The 17,500-nt window shown below is 48.5% G+C and overlaps 6 protein-coding genes across 12 annotated transcripts in view; 4 read left to right on the forward strand and 2 right to left on the reverse strand.

Moving 5' to 3' along the window:
* The window catches only part of LOC125948417 (ras-related protein Rab-14), a 3,907-nt gene extending 2,376 nt beyond the window's left edge, over positions 1–1,531 (reverse strand). The window contains exons 1-3 of the mRNA XM_049674414.1: positions 1,120–1,531; positions 105–218; positions 1–36 (exon numbers count right to left, since the gene is read on the reverse strand). The exon at positions 1–36 is cut by the window's left edge and continues 145 nt beyond it. Of these exons, the coding sequence (XP_049530371.1) occupies positions 1–36; positions 105–210 (142 nt within the window). The 5' untranslated portion in view covers positions 211–218; positions 1,120–1,531. The remainder of the gene's footprint in view (positions 37–104; positions 219–1,119) is intronic.
* On the forward strand, positions 679–2,620 carry LOC125948421 (baculoviral IAP repeat-containing protein 5). Of its 2 annotated transcripts, XM_049674422.1 has the most exons (5): positions 679–774; positions 1,574–1,658; positions 1,769–1,888; positions 1,946–2,125; positions 2,201–2,620. In XM_049674422.1, exons 3-5 carry the CDS (start codon positions 1,781–1,783, stop codon positions 2,336–2,338), a joined length of 426 nt encoding a protein of 141 aa, XP_049530379.1. In that variant the 5' UTR covers positions 679–774; positions 1,574–1,658; positions 1,769–1,780; the 3' UTR covers positions 2,339–2,620. The 2 variants fall into 2 exon arrangements, with proteins under 2 accessions (XP_049530379.1, XP_049530378.1); XM_049674421.1 differs by lacking the exons at positions 679–774; positions 1,574–1,658 and having other exon boundaries at positions 1,687–1,888.
* A 6,564-nt stretch (positions 2,621–9,184) lies between these two features.
* On the forward strand, positions 9,185–9,992 carry LOC125949599 (succinate dehydrogenase assembly factor 4, mitochondrial). The gene is made up of 2 exons (XM_049676752.1): positions 9,185–9,503; positions 9,560–9,992. Exons 1-2 carry the CDS (start codon positions 9,437–9,439, stop codon positions 9,826–9,828), a joined length of 336 nt encoding a protein of 111 aa, XP_049532709.1. The 5' UTR covers positions 9,185–9,436; the 3' UTR covers positions 9,829–9,992.
* The window catches only part of LOC125949596 (WW domain-containing oxidoreductase), a 12,197-nt gene continuing 4,682 nt past the window's right edge, over positions 9,986–17,500 (reverse strand). The window contains exons 4-5 of the mRNA XM_049676750.1: positions 10,272–10,400; positions 9,986–10,198 (exon numbers count right to left, since the gene is read on the reverse strand). Of these exons, the coding sequence (XP_049532707.1) occupies positions 10,007–10,198; positions 10,272–10,400 (321 nt within the window). The 3' untranslated portion in view covers positions 9,986–10,006. The remainder of the gene's footprint in view (positions 10,199–10,271; positions 10,401–17,500) is intronic.
* Positions 10,470–17,500, forward strand: part of LOC125949594 (hormone receptor 4-like) — a 21,768-nt gene continuing 14,737 nt past the window's right edge. The window contains exon 1 of the mRNA XM_049676743.1: positions 10,470–10,479. The gene's annotated coding sequence lies outside the window, so the exon portion shown is untranslated. The remainder of the gene's footprint in view (positions 10,480–17,500) is intronic.
* LOC125949595 (eukaryotic translation initiation factor 4 gamma 1-like) overlaps positions 10,591–17,500 on the forward strand; it is a 9,172-nt gene continuing 2,262 nt past the window's right edge. Inside the window, exons 1-3 of one of the 6 annotated variants that reach the window (XM_049676748.1) lie at positions 10,591–10,832; positions 11,308–12,023; positions 16,195–17,500. The exon at positions 16,195–17,500 is cut by the window's right edge and continues 1,034 nt beyond it. In XM_049676748.1, the coding sequence (XP_049532705.1) occupies positions 16,564–17,500 (937 nt within the window). In that variant the 5' untranslated portion in view covers positions 10,591–10,832; positions 11,308–12,023; positions 16,195–16,563. The other 5 variants (XM_049676746.1, XM_049676745.1, XM_049676747.1 and 2 more) reach the window with 5 other exon arrangements.

Below are 17,500 nucleotides of genomic sequence, written 5' to 3' on the forward strand. Positions count from 1 at the left end.
ACTCCACTCCAATTGTGTGCGGACAACTAGCCATGACTGCAACGGAAAAGGGGCCGAAAATCAGTGGCAATGTCCTGTTCGCGGTGATCGGTTTAGTTTCCTACATTTCTTTTCGGTGAATTGATGCAGCAGGCAACTCTTGCCAACTCCCATATCTCCGATGATTATGTACTTGAAAATGTACGAATAGTTGTACGGTCCGGCCGACATTATGAACACTGGAAACAGAAGAAAAAGGAAACGTTAGTGCTGGTATGATTTCATTGTTGGTAACTGTTGGTCTCCTTCATTTCATTTCATTATGTTTGATATTTTACTCTTCTCATAAGTCTTATCCATGCTTTCGTGCAATCTCTGAGACAGCGTAGCTAGAAGGTCCATTTTCAATGACAAATAAAATCATATTGAAGCAAAGCCAGGCACAGTTCGAACAGAACCGTAACTAGCCAGCGTTACAAACGAACCGGATAGATAAGAATAAATGAAAACTACTGTGCAACAGCTTGCTACGTTTAAGTGAAAAGCATGTTGTTGGAGCGGGAAACCATTCCACACGTTACCCGTGGCGAATTTGCATTTGCTGATAACATGTTCTTTGTGCGTCGACATCCAATTCATGTTCTGTTCATTGCTTTATAGAGCTCGGCAAACATATTTTCCCGCACGCCCATTCCGCCAAGGAAAGTGAGCTACAGCAGTTCAAGCTTCGTCGTCAGCGTCGCCTAAAGTACTCTTATCAATCCCTATCAAGACTGCGTAGAATACTGGAAAAAGGTATTCCATTTATTATTTTCCCACCAACCCGCCTGTATCGAGATTTCTGTGAAACGTGTCGAATGAGTAGAAATAATTGATAATAGGCCAGCGCTAGGTAGCTGTGCATGTAATTGCAACTTTCTACTGTAGCCAGAAAGACGGGAAACTGCCAGCTCCTCACGGCCACCGTTTTCCCGTTTTCCTTCTCAAGGCCAAGGAGAAAAACTGGACGACCAGCAACAAAATACTTCCTGCTGTGTGAAAACATGTCACTATTACCACCTACTCCACCTCGGCCTTCGTTTCCTGCTCCACTGGGGGTGGTAGTTACTACCTGTTTTGATAAACTGCAGAGGAACTTACGTGGAGAATTGTGGCGAAGCGGTCAATGCGAAAAATCATCAGCAGCCAGGCAAACCGAAACAGCTGGGTCCGTTACCGTCCGCGAAAATCTCCAGCAAAGATATCCGCTATCAGCAAATCTCAGCTCAGCAGGCCACGACCACTGCGGACACTAAATACTAACTCGCGGAGAGGCGTAGTAACCCCGTTTCTCGCGTCCCCCGTGTCGGGATCACAACACAATTCCGCTTTGGGTCGAGGGCTGATTGGAGATTCTGGCCGCGTATCCCAAAAGATTGCTTCCCCGGACCCGTATATCCACAAACCACTGCACAATAATCGATTTTTTATTGTAGGTTTTTCCCCTTTTCAACAAAAGATGACTCAAACGTCCGGCCTTCCGTTCCGAAAGAATTTCAGCAGATTTCTGCCATTTCTTAGCACTGAAAGGTTAACTCGTAGACCATTTTTGTAGGGGTTTGCTGCCACCTCGTCCACCGTGCGTACCACGATGGGATTTGTATGCCAAATGGTCAAAATTACATTCGTCGATTCTCCAGGTGCGTGTGTGTGTGTGTGTGTGCGATTGTCAACGGAAAATTCGTTTTTTGCTTCGCTGCTTGATTTTGTAAAAGTTGTTCTTTTTTCACGATTTTACGTGCTTCTCCAGAGTTGGTTAACGATGAAATCTACCTCCAACATCGCCAAAATATTCCTGCTGCAGGAGGATCGAGAGAAAAGCTTCAAACATTGGCCCTACAAGGACGACAAGAAATGCAGCATTCGAAAGGTAAACACGCTCGGGTGTTCTCTCCGCGAAAGATTCTAGATGCATTTTCTTCTCCAGATGGCCGAAGCGGGTTTCTACTGGCATGGAACGGAACAGGAAATCGACATTGCCGCCTGCTTTGTGTGTGGCAAGGAACTGGACGGTTGGGAGGAATCGGACGATCCGTGGACCGAACACCAAAAACATGCACCCCAGTGTGCGTTCGTAAAGTATGGACGACCCGAAAGCGATTTAACGGTAAGGATCGCAGATACGACGAAGACCGTATGCAAAATACGGACCCATTTCCTCATCGGATACCCCTTTTTGCAGTGCGAAGAGTTTGGCCATCTTATGATGGCAACAATGAAGATGCGGCTACAGAACCAGTACACTCAGATGAAGACGAACGCCAAAATGTTCACGGAAAAGAAACGCAAAGAAATGGAAAAACTGTTAAGGACACAGTAGCCCCCGAACCGACCCGGTCCTACACGCTGTATACGTTAAGTCTTGAATTAAGATACGAGCATATTATGAGGTTTTTAGGCGTAATTTGACTTTTTTGGCTGCCGAAGGAATGAAACAGAAAAGGTCGTCTTAACTATGCCAACGTCGTGAACCACAGGGCGTTCGATTTGTCCCTGGAAAGGGAAATCCCAAATGTATTTCACTTTTTTTTTTAAATAAATCTCATAAAAGCATATGAAGACCCGCTAAGTATCAAAAATTCATCGTCATATTGCTGAAATTTACAGTAAATAATCGTTTATTTAGGAACATTTTGTAACTGTGCCACTCCAACATAAAACTCCATAAAATGTAAAAGTAAATTCCTTTATTCATCCAATATGATATCGGTATATCTAAAACCTTTTTTAAACCTAAACCTCGAATCGTACCTATATCAGGTCTCTTGTAATATTCTGCTACGATCTCCGGTTCCTTCCTATCCGTGGAGTAGACTCTGGAAGTTGACAATTTATAAGAAAATCTGCGCGCAGGGTGCTTTTCCCTGGTTCCCCCGGCATTCTATAAATAAGCAATCGACCGAAAAAAAGGAAAATCACCACCCATCGTTTCGTTACGTAGCCGAGATTCTCAACTCCTACCAACGTACAAACGATACCACCAATAGAAGGGGCTGCAAATACCAGAATGCGTACACGCAACTCTTGCGCAGGCGTACAGCAGAGGCCACGTCACCCATGTCCCAGAAAGACATCCCACACACGCCTGAACACCGAGCCGGGCATGCCAGGGATATTTTTATACCTTGTAACGGACGAAGCGCAAGCGTGTGCGGCGCGCATCGATCGCGAATAGGGACATGCTGCCATCGCGCAGCTTTGAAAATCAACCCGCGCGGGTAGAGGACTAGATCCGGTCACTACCGGGAGCCCGGTGGTATCGTACACGCGCATTCGCTGGCAACAAAAGTTAATGATCCCCAGCCGGCCGTTTTTCTAAAAATACGCATCCTTAGCTGGTTTTGTACGTGACACGACTCCGCGGCTGGGTTGCTAGTAGTTAACTCAAGCATGTCCAGGCTTGAAAACATGCTCGACGACGATAATGAGAATGTGAGTCTATTTTCCCCGGACTAAATACGGCGATTACTTTTGCGTTGCGATTTCTTCCCATCACAGGCGCGGTAGCAGTGAAGACATGGTGGCTAGTAACGCATTTGCTTTGATTTCACAGATCGTAGTAGAGTCAGTTGAACATACCCGAACGCTCCATACTTCTTTACATTCCATATCATTTTTAAAGGCAATATTGAATGCAAGGAAGCATGGAACTTTCTAAGGTAAGGATACAGCAGTGTCCGAAAGGAAAGTGGATGGATGAGGGAAGAATGATTCACTACAGCGCTGATTACATCACTAGCACTCGGAGATAGGCGCTCGCATGATTTCGTTGTTCCCATAAAACACACGTGAATGCCTTTTTCTGTAATGTATCCGAGGATCACACTGTTCACCACGCCATTCGTGCCATATCCTGCCCAGAGAGGAAAGAGGATAACAGAAAAAATTAAACCATACGAGGCAAACCAATCATGTCGAGTCTCCAGGGTAAGCATCTGGATGCGCTGAAAAAAAGACAGTAGAGTATGGTAAACGGAAATGTTGAGGAATATGTACAAGATGACCTCGGACGACGATCGACGATCCTCTTGCTGTTTGCTTCATCCCGTCCTTTTCTGCCAAACCGCCAAGCCAGCCGCACGTCTTGTATTCCTTTCTGCTTTTATGCGTTGCAGCGATTTGTCGCGAAGATCGGACACATATGCGCCGCGAGGACGATTGCAGCGTGAAACGTGCACGCACAGCGTTTGCTGGATCTCTTTTCCAGCCCCTTCCAGCCGGGTACGGCGAACAAATTTGTCACCACACGGTCACCCCAGACACCGCATGGCTATCACGTGTTTCTCATTTTTCCCCCGTCCGTTATGATCGCTCGAAGGCGCGAAGAAGATATGGCCCCAAAAAAGGAAGAGACTTTGTCTTGGATGGTGACGACTAATGTACGAGCACATATTGAGTTGTAGTTGGAGCACCACCATTTATGTTGCACCGCGCCACATGGTATTCCAATTTAATTGTACAAGTTCTTACCCGCTGCATAACAAACACTGCCTAGCGCTTTAATACACCACGAGCTGCCACTAAGAATTTAGATTTTCAACGAACTTTGTTCACTGTTTTCCTAGCACCCATCACACATTTTCCTAGCTGCTGCTGTTCACGAAATACCGAATTTTGATCGATCTGGCGACCAGTTTGCTGCTCACACATTCCACGAATGGATTTTTCAAATACCCAGCAAAGACACGACGCTCCAAATGCTGCTGCGATGCGAACGGCTCAGGAACCAAACACAGAATGCACTAATGCAGTTGCTGGCTGCTCCGAAGATGAGACCGCCCCGCGAGCGGGTGTTCTATTAATGGCCACCACCAGCACACGCACACACTTTTTCCCGATCGCCTCTGATCTCCCTGTTCCTCCTCATCCGCTCGTTATCCTTCCTCTTACTGTTACGACGTAGGCGACTTGAGCCGTGGTGGCGCGGTTGCCACGATCAAGTTGAAGCCTGCGCAAATGGTAATCTTCGTCCCTTATGGTTTCTCCCCCACCGAGTCCGATGTTGAAGGAAAAAAAAGATATCGAGGATCACACCACCACGACGTAGGTCGGCAAAAGAAGCTGGATCGTGCAAGTCGGCCGCCGGCATTTGCGTACACACATGTGGTTCAAGCCTTTGGCCTGGTGTTGGTGCTCCGCGTTGGCATCTAGCAGCGTAATCTAGCATAGTTTCCCGAAACTCGTGCTTCTGATGGGCATGCTCAAATGTGAAAAAATAAATAAAAACTCTTGGAAATAATTGAAGATCGTGCCCACCGAGTAGCAGCCTGCGGTCCCTCTGCGGGAGAGAAGATCTGGCTGTCTGGGTTGCTGGCGTTTGTCCGATTTTGCAAACGATGTTAACAAGGACGTAGACACAGCCAAATTGAAACTTTTTTAATGGTTAATATATTCCCGTTTTTCCCTTCGCAACTTGATGACTTCTCCTTTTGGAGGCGCAGCGTAGGCCACACGTCTGCCATGTGTGGACGCGATGGACTCAAGCATCCTGTCGCCATGCTTGCCTGGCGATCGTCCTATTCCCACATTCTACACATCCTGGGCCACTGAACCTTTTTCTTCGCGGCTTGCAAACTGAAACTTTCCAGATGTTAAAACCAACCAAGAAGGATCATAAAAGCCACTTTTGGCATTGAAAGGAAATTTTGGTCTGGTATGGGAAGGATAATCGCTGCCAAGATCGATTGCATGCTACAAACTCAACCTTCTTTGCTTGCAACTATGCATTGAAATTTGATGGACTGCTCGAGGTTAATGTGTATCATCAACTGTAATCCTTCCGTCTCGTTGTCGAACTAATTTTAATTGAAAACTGACTAAACGACGGGCATACCAAACACCGATTTACGTGGCCACACCCGATGGTCATCTGCCATTGTGACTGGAGAGGCGCCGAGCGATTACCTACCCCGGCAGACCTCCCTGAAGAGAACCGTTTTACGGGAGTTATTTTTAAAAAAGGCCAACCACACACCGTCAACCGTCATCGTCGTCGTCGTCGTCATCATCATCGGCTGGAATGTATGCAGTGTCCGCTTCACGTTGGCGCTTGCCTATAGCCTCTCTAGGTGGGAGAGCTGTTACCACTAAGCAGGACCACTAAGACAGATGCTCTCCCTTGGGGTCTCTGGTGCTGTGTTTCGATGGATCACGCATTGAGGAAGTTCATTCGAGTGGCCGCTCGGATGATATGAGAGCATTACTTTTTATGAATGCTGTGTCTGGCTGCATTTAGGACAATATCTAATCCATCGCCGGATTCTTGCCGAGCGTTGTGGGGAATGCTGACGGCAGGGGAGCAGCAATTCATGGCATCATCGCAGGCCATGGCATTTTCACGAAACTTTATAAGTAGGCTGTGATGAAACTAGACTACGACTAGACGACATTTTACCAAACGCAAGGTTAGTTCTAATTAAATTTTCGAAAGACAAAAAGCATACAATGTACCAGCAATTACGACGAGAAGATCTACATTCTACGGGGCCAACAGAAAACAGTCAGTCAGGTTCGCTCATGGGATTATCTGATCGCCACCAAGGATCTACTTGGTCCTTTTTCCCGCTTTCGTCGCATGCAATTTACAGGATGGAATTAAAGAGACAGCGAAAGAAACGCGACGAGCGGAATGGGCGACAAAATTGCACTTCGTGAAAAAAATTTATTTATAAACATGAATTCCTCCACTCGCCACGGATGATGATTTTGTACACAGAATATATATCATCGCGCGATGCACTCGTTAAAAGAGCCCCCGCAAAAACCTTACCTAGAGCTCGAGTGGAAAACCCATTTTCACTTCACCCTTCGCTGTGCCGCTCATTTTTCCTCCGCAATTATCCGTGAGGCATAATACCTGCTAGCCGAGCACACAGCAATGAGTGGGGTACTCTAGACCATCTCTCGGCCACCTCGGCTCAGTACAGCATCATGCTACAAATATGCAAATTCTGTTGCGTGACCCCGAAGAGGCCCGGCAGTGTTTTACGACATCGCAAAGACCGTTTGTGACGATGGACGATGCAGAAAAAAAACCCATCGAAAGGCACGATCTTTCTACATGATCGAAACGTTTTCTATTCCCGGGGAAGGCGGGCAACGGAAACTGCTGTCACAGCCTGGTTTTCCAGTGAAGAAATTCTAAATTTAAATTTTATTACTTCCATCGAGCACAAGCTTGCAAAAAATCATTCAGCCCTGGCCTACTACTACTACTAGTTTTTCCACATCGTGCTACTACTGGTCCGCGAATACAAGAGCACCTGTTGATGGTGATCGATTCTGGATGGCACCTAAGGATGGAATGGTGCAAATGAAATAAATAGATCCTACATCACCAGGCTAGAGTTGAATATCCTATTGAAAAAACGGCAAAGCATATACCTCTCTTTACTATCCAGTCTGTCTTATGTAACACAACACGTCCGTTGATCATCGATGATCATAAATCAAGCATCTTCATGCTCCATAGAACTGGATTAAGGTAGAACCAGTTCACAGCCCAGAAAGTGCATCTTCAAAGAGCAACGACCGTAAGTTAGGCCCTTCTAACACTAATAAATGTGAAAATACACTTCATTCCACCCTCACTGTTTATCGCGGAGGGTCTATAGAAAGAATTGGAAAACTGCACTTGCCCAACATGCATCAAAATGCCGATTAACGCCAGCTACCTCCCTTTGCCAGCCCCCTTTTCCAACGCCCGGCCAATGCTCCGGATACGACAAGTAAGAGCACGTGCTTGTCGTCTGTCTGTTTGCCTCTCTCGGTCGAACCATCATCCGCTACTTATGAGGCCTGGAATGCTTTCGCCATAAGGCCAGCACGATCTCGTAGCTAGTGTGGACCCTTCTAGGTTTTCCTCTACAGATCTAAAGCAACAGCCACCAGGTACCAACTCCCCCAACACCAATGCGGTATCTCTTTCGTAAGAAAATTCGAATCTCGATGGCCCGTTCCGTGCTCTATGGGTTCTATTTTAAGATCTGGGTGGAAACTACACGCAAACACACGTAAATGCTTACGCGCACAGGAAGCCTCTCGGATGCACAAATGTTCCCCAGTCTCATAGTAGTCTCTGGCATGAAACGATGAATGCTCGCTCACTCGAAACGTCCACCTCCACCCTGGACGATGCGCGGATTCTTGGATAAATCAATTCCTTCGCCAGATCAGGCATCCCACCTCTCCCTTCGTTTCCGGTTGCAATCCTTCCACACATGAGTCTCATTATGGGGAAAATAAATTGATCTACATATCCGGAGCTGATAATTGACAGCCACGTGATCGTGGGGTGTCGTGGCGATCTCATCATCGGTTGCCTCACATTAATGATCCTTTTTTTTTTGCTTGGTCTGGTCCCCGCTCTCCTGGTTTCTCTTTTTCCGTCTGAAATGCGATGTAGACGAGCATTCCAACACCACGCACGAAGTTGCATAATGGGCCACAGGATAGCGCTTCAGCAGGTTCATTGAGAACCTGGCCGGACGTGACCGTACGCCGGCGTAATGTGCGTGCGCGAAAACCAGAAAATTTGCGTTCACTCCCACGGTTTTGCTTGGATGAGTGCCACCGGATCCGTCGGAATTACTCTCAAGTAATGCCTGGTTCGATTTTCGCCTTCCATCCTGACCAAAGACCCGAAAGCATACTAATGTTGTGGGTTAGAGGTTGCTCTCGTTTTTCACATTTGATTTCTAATAATAAATGGAAACACCGCCTGGGTTGAGTAATACGCAGAATCGGCAGAATCGCAGAGGCTGGCAGAATCGTCGACGGCGATTAATTCATCATAAAGCTGATCCATTTATGTTTCGATTACCCAAGAATCCAGCGGTTGAAATCTACAAAGGTCTACTGAATACTGCTAAAATATCATAAACTACACTTCGACCCGCCGGCCGGGGTTTCGGGTCTCTTAAACAATAAGCGACCCGGTGGCATACATTTTGCAATGGGGCGGAAATTGAAAAAACCCTGAATGGCGTCAATAAGATTGCAGAATTGCGGGCGTTCCCGGCCGGCAGATTCAACTCCCAACACCGTGCAGTATAAACACACAATTCGCCCATTTCGCCTCGTGGTAAATTTTGTTTTTATCGTTTTATGGCGGATTTTATCGTTTTATGATAGGTGTTTCTTTTTTTTCTTCTTCGTTCTTGTTCTTTTTCTTCAAACAGCTGTTCGAACAGAAAAAATCGTGAATTTTTAAGTTTTTTGATCCATTTTCTCTAATTTCGTGATAAATACGAACAAAATCAAGTCTTTTGCAACTCCCGCCATCGTTCCCGTTGGAAAAGTGGGCCGGAAAAGTACAGGAAACCACAACGCGAAAGATCCCTGAAAAGACCGGACCTGAAATCGCACGAAGAATTCTAAATCCTTTTGCAAAACCACCAGAACAAAACCCTCGCACAAGATGACTTCCAAGGTGCTATTAAATAAGTTTTCCAGCTCAATGCGCAACGTGTACGTTGTAAATCTGGGTAAGTTAATGCGTTAAATTCTGCCTCAATCGATCTCATTATCTGCTCCTCTCCAGTTCCGTCGCTTTCGTTCTGTTCCAAACCGCCGACCGAGAATAAGCCGGTTAGTCCGCGTATGGAAGAGTTCCAGAAGAAGCTGCGGGAAAAAACGCCGATTGGGAAGCTGGACGAGATCGTGGGCAAACATCCGTACCAAGAGAAGGAACCGCTCCAAGCCTGGCCAAATAATACGAACCCCAACACCGGGGAAATCGGAGGACCGCGCGGCCCCGAGCCGACACGGTACGGCGATTGGGAACGAAAAGGACGAGTGACCGATTTCTAGGTTCGAGGATTCCAGGCACGAGGATGAGCGAAGCGGGTTAATATTGGTCCTGATCTTAGAGTTTAGTGTTATTTATTAGCAAACTACCGTTAGGGTGTCTTCAACTTCAAGAGTTAATGTATCGTAGCATGCTGCACAATAAATGAATGTGTATTACAGGCAAACCTGTGCCTCGGGCTTAAGCGTGGTCGGGGGTTTCCAGGGCCCGATCGACCATCTTCTCGCTGATTTGCCAGAGACTTTCCTGCAGCGGTTCGTTTTTCGATGCCCCAGATGGATCGCAAACGTAGCAGTTGTTAAAGTACAGCGAGGTCAGTCCCGTTAGCTCATGGGCCGTGGCGCAGTAGATGGTGGTACTGGCTGCCTGTTGCTGGAAAATGTGCGAAAGAAAAGGTTATTAACAATTTAGCCATCTGTTAGGTGCACCGAGGACCAGAACTTACCAACGACTTGGTGAAAGGACGAACCACTGCAAACAGGATTCTATAAAACCACCAGTTCCGAGAGAGTGCCGATGAAACCATATTTCCTGGATGCAATGCGAACACGGTAATGCCCCTCGATTTCCATCTCTGGAACAAATATGGAATAATGTTGAAAAAGTTGGTTAATAAAAGTTTTAAATTTAACCCAAGAATCCCTTCGGAAACGGTACAGACCCGTCGGTCGGCCGATCGAATGCCGAAAGTTATATTTTCAGCTTCCCAAAAGGTATACGAGATGACACGAATTCTGGCCAACCCTGCCGACACGCACACACGCGCATGCTGTGTGTACGACACGAGTTGGATTGTACAAGATTGCGAATTCTTTTTTGGAAATCTGCACCACGTTCACGGTGCCAGCCGTGAGAAAACTCCGTTGCACGACACAGGAAAAAGCCTCTTCGGGCTCCCACACGGTGCCATCACAAAGAAACTGCGAGCAACTCCAGATAGCAAGCCGTTTTTCGGGTTTCTGCCGAAGAGAGCGCGAATCTGGACGAAGTCCCGTTCCGTAAAGAGGTAAGAACATCCTAGCGAGCGAACGAACAAGTGTGTCCGTCCTTTCAATAGCAGGAGCAGGAGTGAGACTAAGAATAGTTTTACTAAGGGCAGCATTCTCAAAATCTGCGAAAAGTTTAATAATCCAGCATACTTTCTGCACGGCGCAAACGGGAGGAACGGTTGTGTGCGTGCGAGGTGCCCTTTTGCGTGTGCCACACGTGAAAGTGGCCTTTGGTTGCGGTTTGTTAAAATTGTGGCCCACGCGAGAGCAAATCATTTTAATCGGCACGCAATCCTGCCACTCTCCTTCACGTGTAAGTAAGAAAACCAGACGAACCCGAAAAGATTGAATAAAAATTCGATCGGAGAGCCCCGTGAGGCCTCGAAGTGTTGTCGAGGTTGAAGTCCAATCCCCTCTCTCTTCCATCACCACCGCAAAGGGGTTTCCTCCCAGGAAACCGTCTCCAGTGATTCGCACTTTCTTTCATTCTAGAAATTTTACACATTGGCAACGCACAAGCTAGAAGAGGGAAATCCAAAAAGGAAACCCCCATTAAATTCCGGCACTCGCTCTCGCGCTCCCTCCCGCAGTGGTGTATGTGTGTGCGTGCCAGACTCCTCGGATTTGATCACGTCGCACGTGTTGTGCGCAATTCTCGTGGTGCGTGCTGAAAAGAGGCGCAAGGCAACAAAGAAGCCCGACCGAATTTCTGGCGTGATTTGCGATTGTCGTCCTTTGCCAGCCAAATTGATTGCGTAGCAACTACGCACGCCGTCGCAATCGTCGCGACCAGCAATCGTCAGTGGTGAGAGGTCGTGCGTGCATACATTTCAAGGGGGGGTTTTCCATCGAATCCCTCCTCACTCCAGTTTTGGTGACAAAACGTGTGTTCACGGTGCGTGCGTGCGTCAAGGATCGCGTTTTCGTGTGCGCGCGTTGTGTACGTGTGTGTGCGTGTACCTGTGTTGTATTGACCTCCGCGATTCGGGCGCCTTCTGTGTACGTGTCATCCGCTGCCGGTACTGCCGACCATTCGGGAGCTTCTGGACTTATCCGTCCCAACCCCCCAAATCCCACCCACTGCCACAAAGCACTCCGGGATTCCTAACGGCCATCCACAACGACGATTACAGTGACGTTTCTCAAAGAGCGGATCCATATCCGGTGCAATCTGGGTCGTCCCACGTGCCCGCCGTGCCACGTTCGAGGTGAGCAAGGGAGAGAAAGAGAGATAGAGAGAGGCAGCACTTGAGTGCACGGCCATCGGATATCAAGGAATCGCGTGAGGTAATTTGATCATAAGTAAGGCCGGGCATCGTCCAGTGGTAGACAGACAACCTCAAGACTGGCCATCGACATCGTTACGCGACACAAGAACCAACTTTCCCCTGCAACCAGGAGTACGCCGAGTCGAGTCGCGAGTCATCACTCTTACGACACTTACGACAACGATTTGGACCACATCGCTAGACGAGAACCTGCTCGGCGCGACCTCGATCATGAGGTGTGTGTGCACCAGCCCAAAGGAGATTGCGGTTTCACACACGGCACAGCACACGCACAGTGCAGCAGCAGCAGCAGGGCATATGTGTCACCACTTTGGTGTCCTGGTCCTCCGCACCACCCGTCGTTGGCCGCACAGTCGAAGAAGAAGACAATTTGTTGCGGGAGGGCGTGGTATGGAATGAGAAACGAGTAATTTTGTTGCGTTTCTTTGGGCATTCACTCCTCGACTCACATTAGGCGATCGTTCCAAACGACGAGGAAACGGTGTGCGTGCCCGAGGCGGTTCGAGGTTCACCTTTTTGGGCTAAAGAAATCGAAAATTGCATAAGTTGGCAAAGAGTTCTCGTTGTTTCGTGAGACAGACAAGATGGGCGATGATAGAGAGTCCAAGAGAGAGTCAGAGAGCAACAGAGAGAAAACGCATGATCTTAAACGATCGTTAGCAGAGTGGGGGGAAGGCAGTGCAAAAATGAATGAAATTTGCCAACACAGCAATTTCGTCGACATCGACGTCGAATGCATTTTTTTGTCGTTTCGCTAGTACACTATATTTCCAAGCCCCGCGTACCTCGACTCTCTTCTGTTCTGGTCATCACAAAATATTCGCATGGAAGATGCTCTCATTTCCTCATGTAGACGGTGTTATCTGTCGGTGCAGATCACCCAGGAAAACAAACTCAACAAGCGATAAGCCCCTCCCCGCCTGCCGTGGGTTGTGTGTTGTAGTTTTGCATATTGCAGCGACCTTATTAAGTAGCTGTCGTTGACCATCAATAAGTCGGAGTTAAAATTTATTCCGTTAAAAGCGCGAGTCAATCGATATGTGGCCTGGCAGCGAATCGATATGATCCTGTTTCCTGTATAGCGCTGTGATGTTCTGCCTTCTGTGTTCGGTTTGGCCACTTGGGTGGTCCCTTTGTCTGTCTTGTCACCTAGACACCGGGCGCCGTTGAATGCATTTTCGCGAGATCCTAGCAATCATTCTTTGTCCCGCTTGCCTTGTTTTACCTTGGCGCATCTAGGGTGCTGCATCTGGGATACGTCCGATTATAGCCTTCTTTGTTGTCTGTCGCAGAGAGAATCGACAATACATGCTAAGACCTGGTTGCGAAAACTCTACAATTTTTTTCAGTTCCACCCAGCGGAAGTAGCCGGCATCAGCGTTCCATCTTTCAGCTCAAGGTCGCTCCAATAGCATCGAAAGTTGCTATCGCGAAATATTCCACACGCGCTTTTGTGTATTTGTGTGTTTCTGCGCCGGCGATCTGGAAACCGGTTTTCTAACTCCCTCTGCCGGAAGCGTGATTCCCTGTTAGACCATTGGCGCAAAGCAGGCAGGATATACCCGTAACCTTTCATTTTTGGAATGGAATTCGTTGCCCGTTGCTAGAGCGATCTTTAAAGGTGATCGTGTGCGCCCGAGAAGCCGTTCGCGACTGCGATCGCGTGTCGTGCAGGAAATGAAAAACCGTGGGACGACGACGGGCAGACGTAGGAAAAGCGATCAGTTAATTAACGGTTTAATCGCTTGTATGCACCAGCGCCTCGGCGTCATGAAACGAGAGCACTGCCCGCTGCCAAACTGACAAGCTCTCTAACTATTTGGAGAGCTAATCTCGGTGGATCCCTCCGCGCTGTTGATGCGCTTGATCACGCACTACTCGCGCTCACTACTAGCTAGATACTAGCAGCCGGACGTCGCCGTCATCATCATCGCGTTTCACGTGTTGCGTTCGTGATGTACAGTTGCAGGTGGTGGCCACAGGCGCAATCCCTCTGTGGTATGCGAAGAAGATAACGGCGATGGGTGGAGAAGTGTGGTGTGGGAAGATGGGTTCATTCATACCATTCGCGGTGGTGGAAACGAATGCGCTTGGAACGGGGTGGAATGGAAGGGAAAAGAAAAGCGGATTCCACAGCGGTTTCCACCGAAGGTTGGGGAAAACAGTTAGAGAAAGAGAGAGTAAGAAGAGACGGATCGGGAGAGGCCGCCACAGCGAGAAAGCAACACTTTTATCGTGTTGTATTGCTGTTGCGACCATCCACGTGGAATGACCGTTACCATGAGGGTTGGTCCAGCTGAGAGAGTGGTCTACCGGTTGTTCGTGATTTGCCTTTAAACAGGTTGGATACCACCCCCCACCCATCGAACTGGAATGATGAAAGTCGCGGGCACCGCTGTTGCCACGATTACAGTAGAGAGCCACGTATAACCTCCTTTCGCGCCGGATCTTTCCCCTATCGCTCGCCTCGAGTGCAGGAAGTGTGTGCACCATGGATCCGCGATCCTCGCTCACGTCATCGGCATTTTTAATCGACTTTTACTACGATTTACAACTCCTGAAACGCCTCTCAGCTTCTGGTGCATGCATCGCAGCTATCGACATGAGGCCAGAAGCGCAAGAAGAACGCAAGAAACATTCAACTTTCACACCGGCCGTACAGCAGCCAGTCGGCCGTCGATCGACGGCACAAACACCACTAGGAACCATGATCATATGTTGCGGCAGCAGCACGACACCCAGCACGAAACGCAGCACGAAACGCAGCCCGACCGCTAGGTGAAGGTGGTGCTTGAGAAGTATATTATCGAAATGCAACACCCCTTCCAAGGGGCGACCTTGTCTCTCATCGACTGATGCTGGTGCTCCACATACTAACCCACAATCGCCAGATCCAGCGCGATCCAATGAAGGGGTGGGGGGTGGGGGGGGGGGGGTTTAAGAGTGTTAATGTGATATCAGTTTGGTTGGATCTTGGAACTCTAAAGCACCATCCCAGACCCCGTTCTCCGTGATTATAAACGAATAACGGGATTGAAGCACGTGTAACAACGAAATTAGTCGAAATGTGTTAATTCAAGGGCAGTTTGGCTTGGCCGAAGAGGACGCCCCGTGTTGTGATCATAGTGTGGCCGTAGCGCCACTCGCATGTAGACTTATCTGCAGCTGTGCGCGCGGGCCCACAGATGTGATGATCGTGAATGATACATGTTTGCATTTTCACGCTTTATGAACGATAGCAAAATCATTTTGCCAAAGAACGCGCAAAGCAGCAGCACACGGGTCTGTGAGAATGATCTCATCGTATTTTTAAAACTCTACAACATTGACCAACCATTCTCACGGAGGGAGGTATCACGGCGCGAGCGGGTGTATTGTTTGAAAAGTCTTGCGAGTCTTCTAGAAACCACAACCTCAACAAGATAAGCAATGTGTGGCGAAAATGGTCATATTCAAACAGCAGCATGGCTGCAATAGTAGTGACCATCGCTCTTGTGCAGCCTTCAAGTGCGCTATTGATGTTCTGCTAGTCCTACTCGGTCAGAATTCTTGGGAGGAGTATGAACTGTCCCAGACGACTGGTGCACACAGTCTTTAGCAGTATGATCTCGCAGATACCCTGTTCGTAATCCCGTACACCCACACATCACCGGTGACACAACCAAAACAGTGCAGCCACGTGAATGATAAAAATAGCCCAGAGACAACTAACTCTACGAGAGCGACAGACAGACACACTGTGTTCGACGACGGGCGAATCTACGAACACAGCAACGTCGATTTTGAGGTGAAAATGGTCCATTCCTCCCTTTAATGCGATCCTTTGGAAGTCTATCTTTATCAGTGAAGGAACTTGTCGAATGTGGCGCCGGAGATAGGTGGCTTAAACGTAGTTGATCTGATAGCATCAACGGTGCTACGCTCGTCGCACCAAGCTGGATCGCTCCGTCATCCAATGCACTGATAACAGGGGCGCGTGGCATGAGGACAGAAAGAGACACAGGGTTTTTTTCAATATAACATTAGCCTGCATTCCCAATGCTTTCGATTAATGGTGTAACCGTGTAATTGTGTTTTTTTCTATTTGCAGAAAACCTCATGCAGAACGCGCAACTAGAAGCCTAGATAAGAAGTTGCCATCAACGACTGAGAGACTTATATATCAGGTATCCATTTTTAGGTAGCTTCTCTGCGCTATACGTGCAAGTGAACAAACAGACACTGCCTAGTAATATTGTGTGTAATCGTGTGTAACCTCGTCGCCCCACTATACGGTTGGTGTGTACATCCGAGCCATAAGGAGAGCTGTATTTGAACTGCTTCTGAGAAAGTCCTCTGCAGCAGCACTGTCTGCGCCGATTGGTCTGAGTAAAGCACGCAACCTGGAGCAGGCTGAGAATAGGTGTTTGAGAAAATTGTATAAAGCCAAAACAAAAGAGCAACGAGTGCAACCGCAAACATGGCAACGGATAGTGGCGATATCGCCACCAGCGCTCCCGGTTTGGTGGCCGAGAAGATCCTGCAGCAACAGGAGGACAACAATAACGAGGAATCGAAACCACCACCGACCGTTAATGGTACAATGGCCGCTAGCGAGCGCGAAGTGACGGAAAACAGTCTGAATAACAACAACACTAGCCCGGCGAAGAACGAGGAAGAGGAGAGAACCGGTGAGAACAACAACAGCGGTGGCGGCACAACTCCCACCACCCCTAATGTTCCTTCTGCTGGTCAGGGTGGAGTACCACCATCCATCGGCACCCGCATACGCCGTAACTCCGAGAAGCTGAAGGACGAGGATAGCATCGGTACGGGTACGCCTGGTTCGCGCAAAAAGTACTCCCTAGATGTGCTACTGTCGCTCAAGGATTCGGCGATTGGGCGGGAGAAACCGTCCACCATACCGGACGTGTGCCGTTCACTGTTGAAGGCTAACCCGGGTACATTCGTTTCCTCCTCGGTCAGCAATCGTCATATGGGCGGTGGTGGTGGTGGTGGCGGTGGTGGAGGCGGAGCAGGAGGTACAGATAATTCGCTTTTGCCCAGCTTCATGAAGAGCATGGGCTTCGGTGCTCCTCCTTCATCGGGTGGTGACGGATCGGACGGGTTCGGTCTGCGTCCACCAATCAATCGCAACCTGTACCGGGGACGGCTATCGGCTAAGGAAATGTCCACACGCACGGGAGGCCCCGGAGGCCCTGGACGTGGTGGTGGGGCCGGTGGCGCAGACGGTAGCGGTCCGTCCAGTATTGACGACGTCGATGGTAAAATGATCAAGTTGAACCTCAACATTACGGAGGAGGTGAAGCTGAAGGGTTCGGCCAATGCCTGGAAGCCTCGCTGGATGCAGCAGGCCGCCGGGGAGGAGATCGACGAGGAGCAGAAGAAAACGCAAG

Source organism: Anopheles darlingi, chromosome 2 (assembly GCF_943734745.1).
Source record: "Anopheles darlingi chromosome 2, idAnoDarlMG_H_01, whole genome shotgun sequence".
NCBI classification, from domain to species: domain Eukaryota; kingdom Metazoa; phylum Arthropoda; class Insecta; order Diptera; family Culicidae; genus Anopheles; species Anopheles darlingi.

Bases quoted from the DNA above. Each gene is read 5' to 3' on its own strand.
- LOC125948421 (XM_049674422.1), top strand. From the start codon at position 1,781: ATGAAATCTACCTCCAACATCGCCAAAATATTCCTGCTGCAGGAGGAT. The intron at 1,889-1,945 runs GTAAACACGCTC...TTTCTTCTCCAG, and splicing joins AGAAATGCAGCATTCGAAAG to ATGGCCGAAGCGGGTTTCTA. The intron at 2,126-2,200 runs GTAAGGATCGCA...CCCTTTTTGCAG, and splicing joins GACCCGAAAGCGATTTAACG to TGCGAAGAGTTTGGCCATCT.
- LOC125949599 (XM_049676752.1), top strand. From the start codon at position 9,437: ATGACTTCCAAGGTGCTATTAAATAAGTTTTCCAGCTCAATGCGCAAC. The intron at 9,504-9,559 runs GTAAGTTAATGC...GCTCCTCTCCAG, and splicing joins CGTGTACGTTGTAAATCTGG to TTCCGTCGCTTTCGTTCTGT.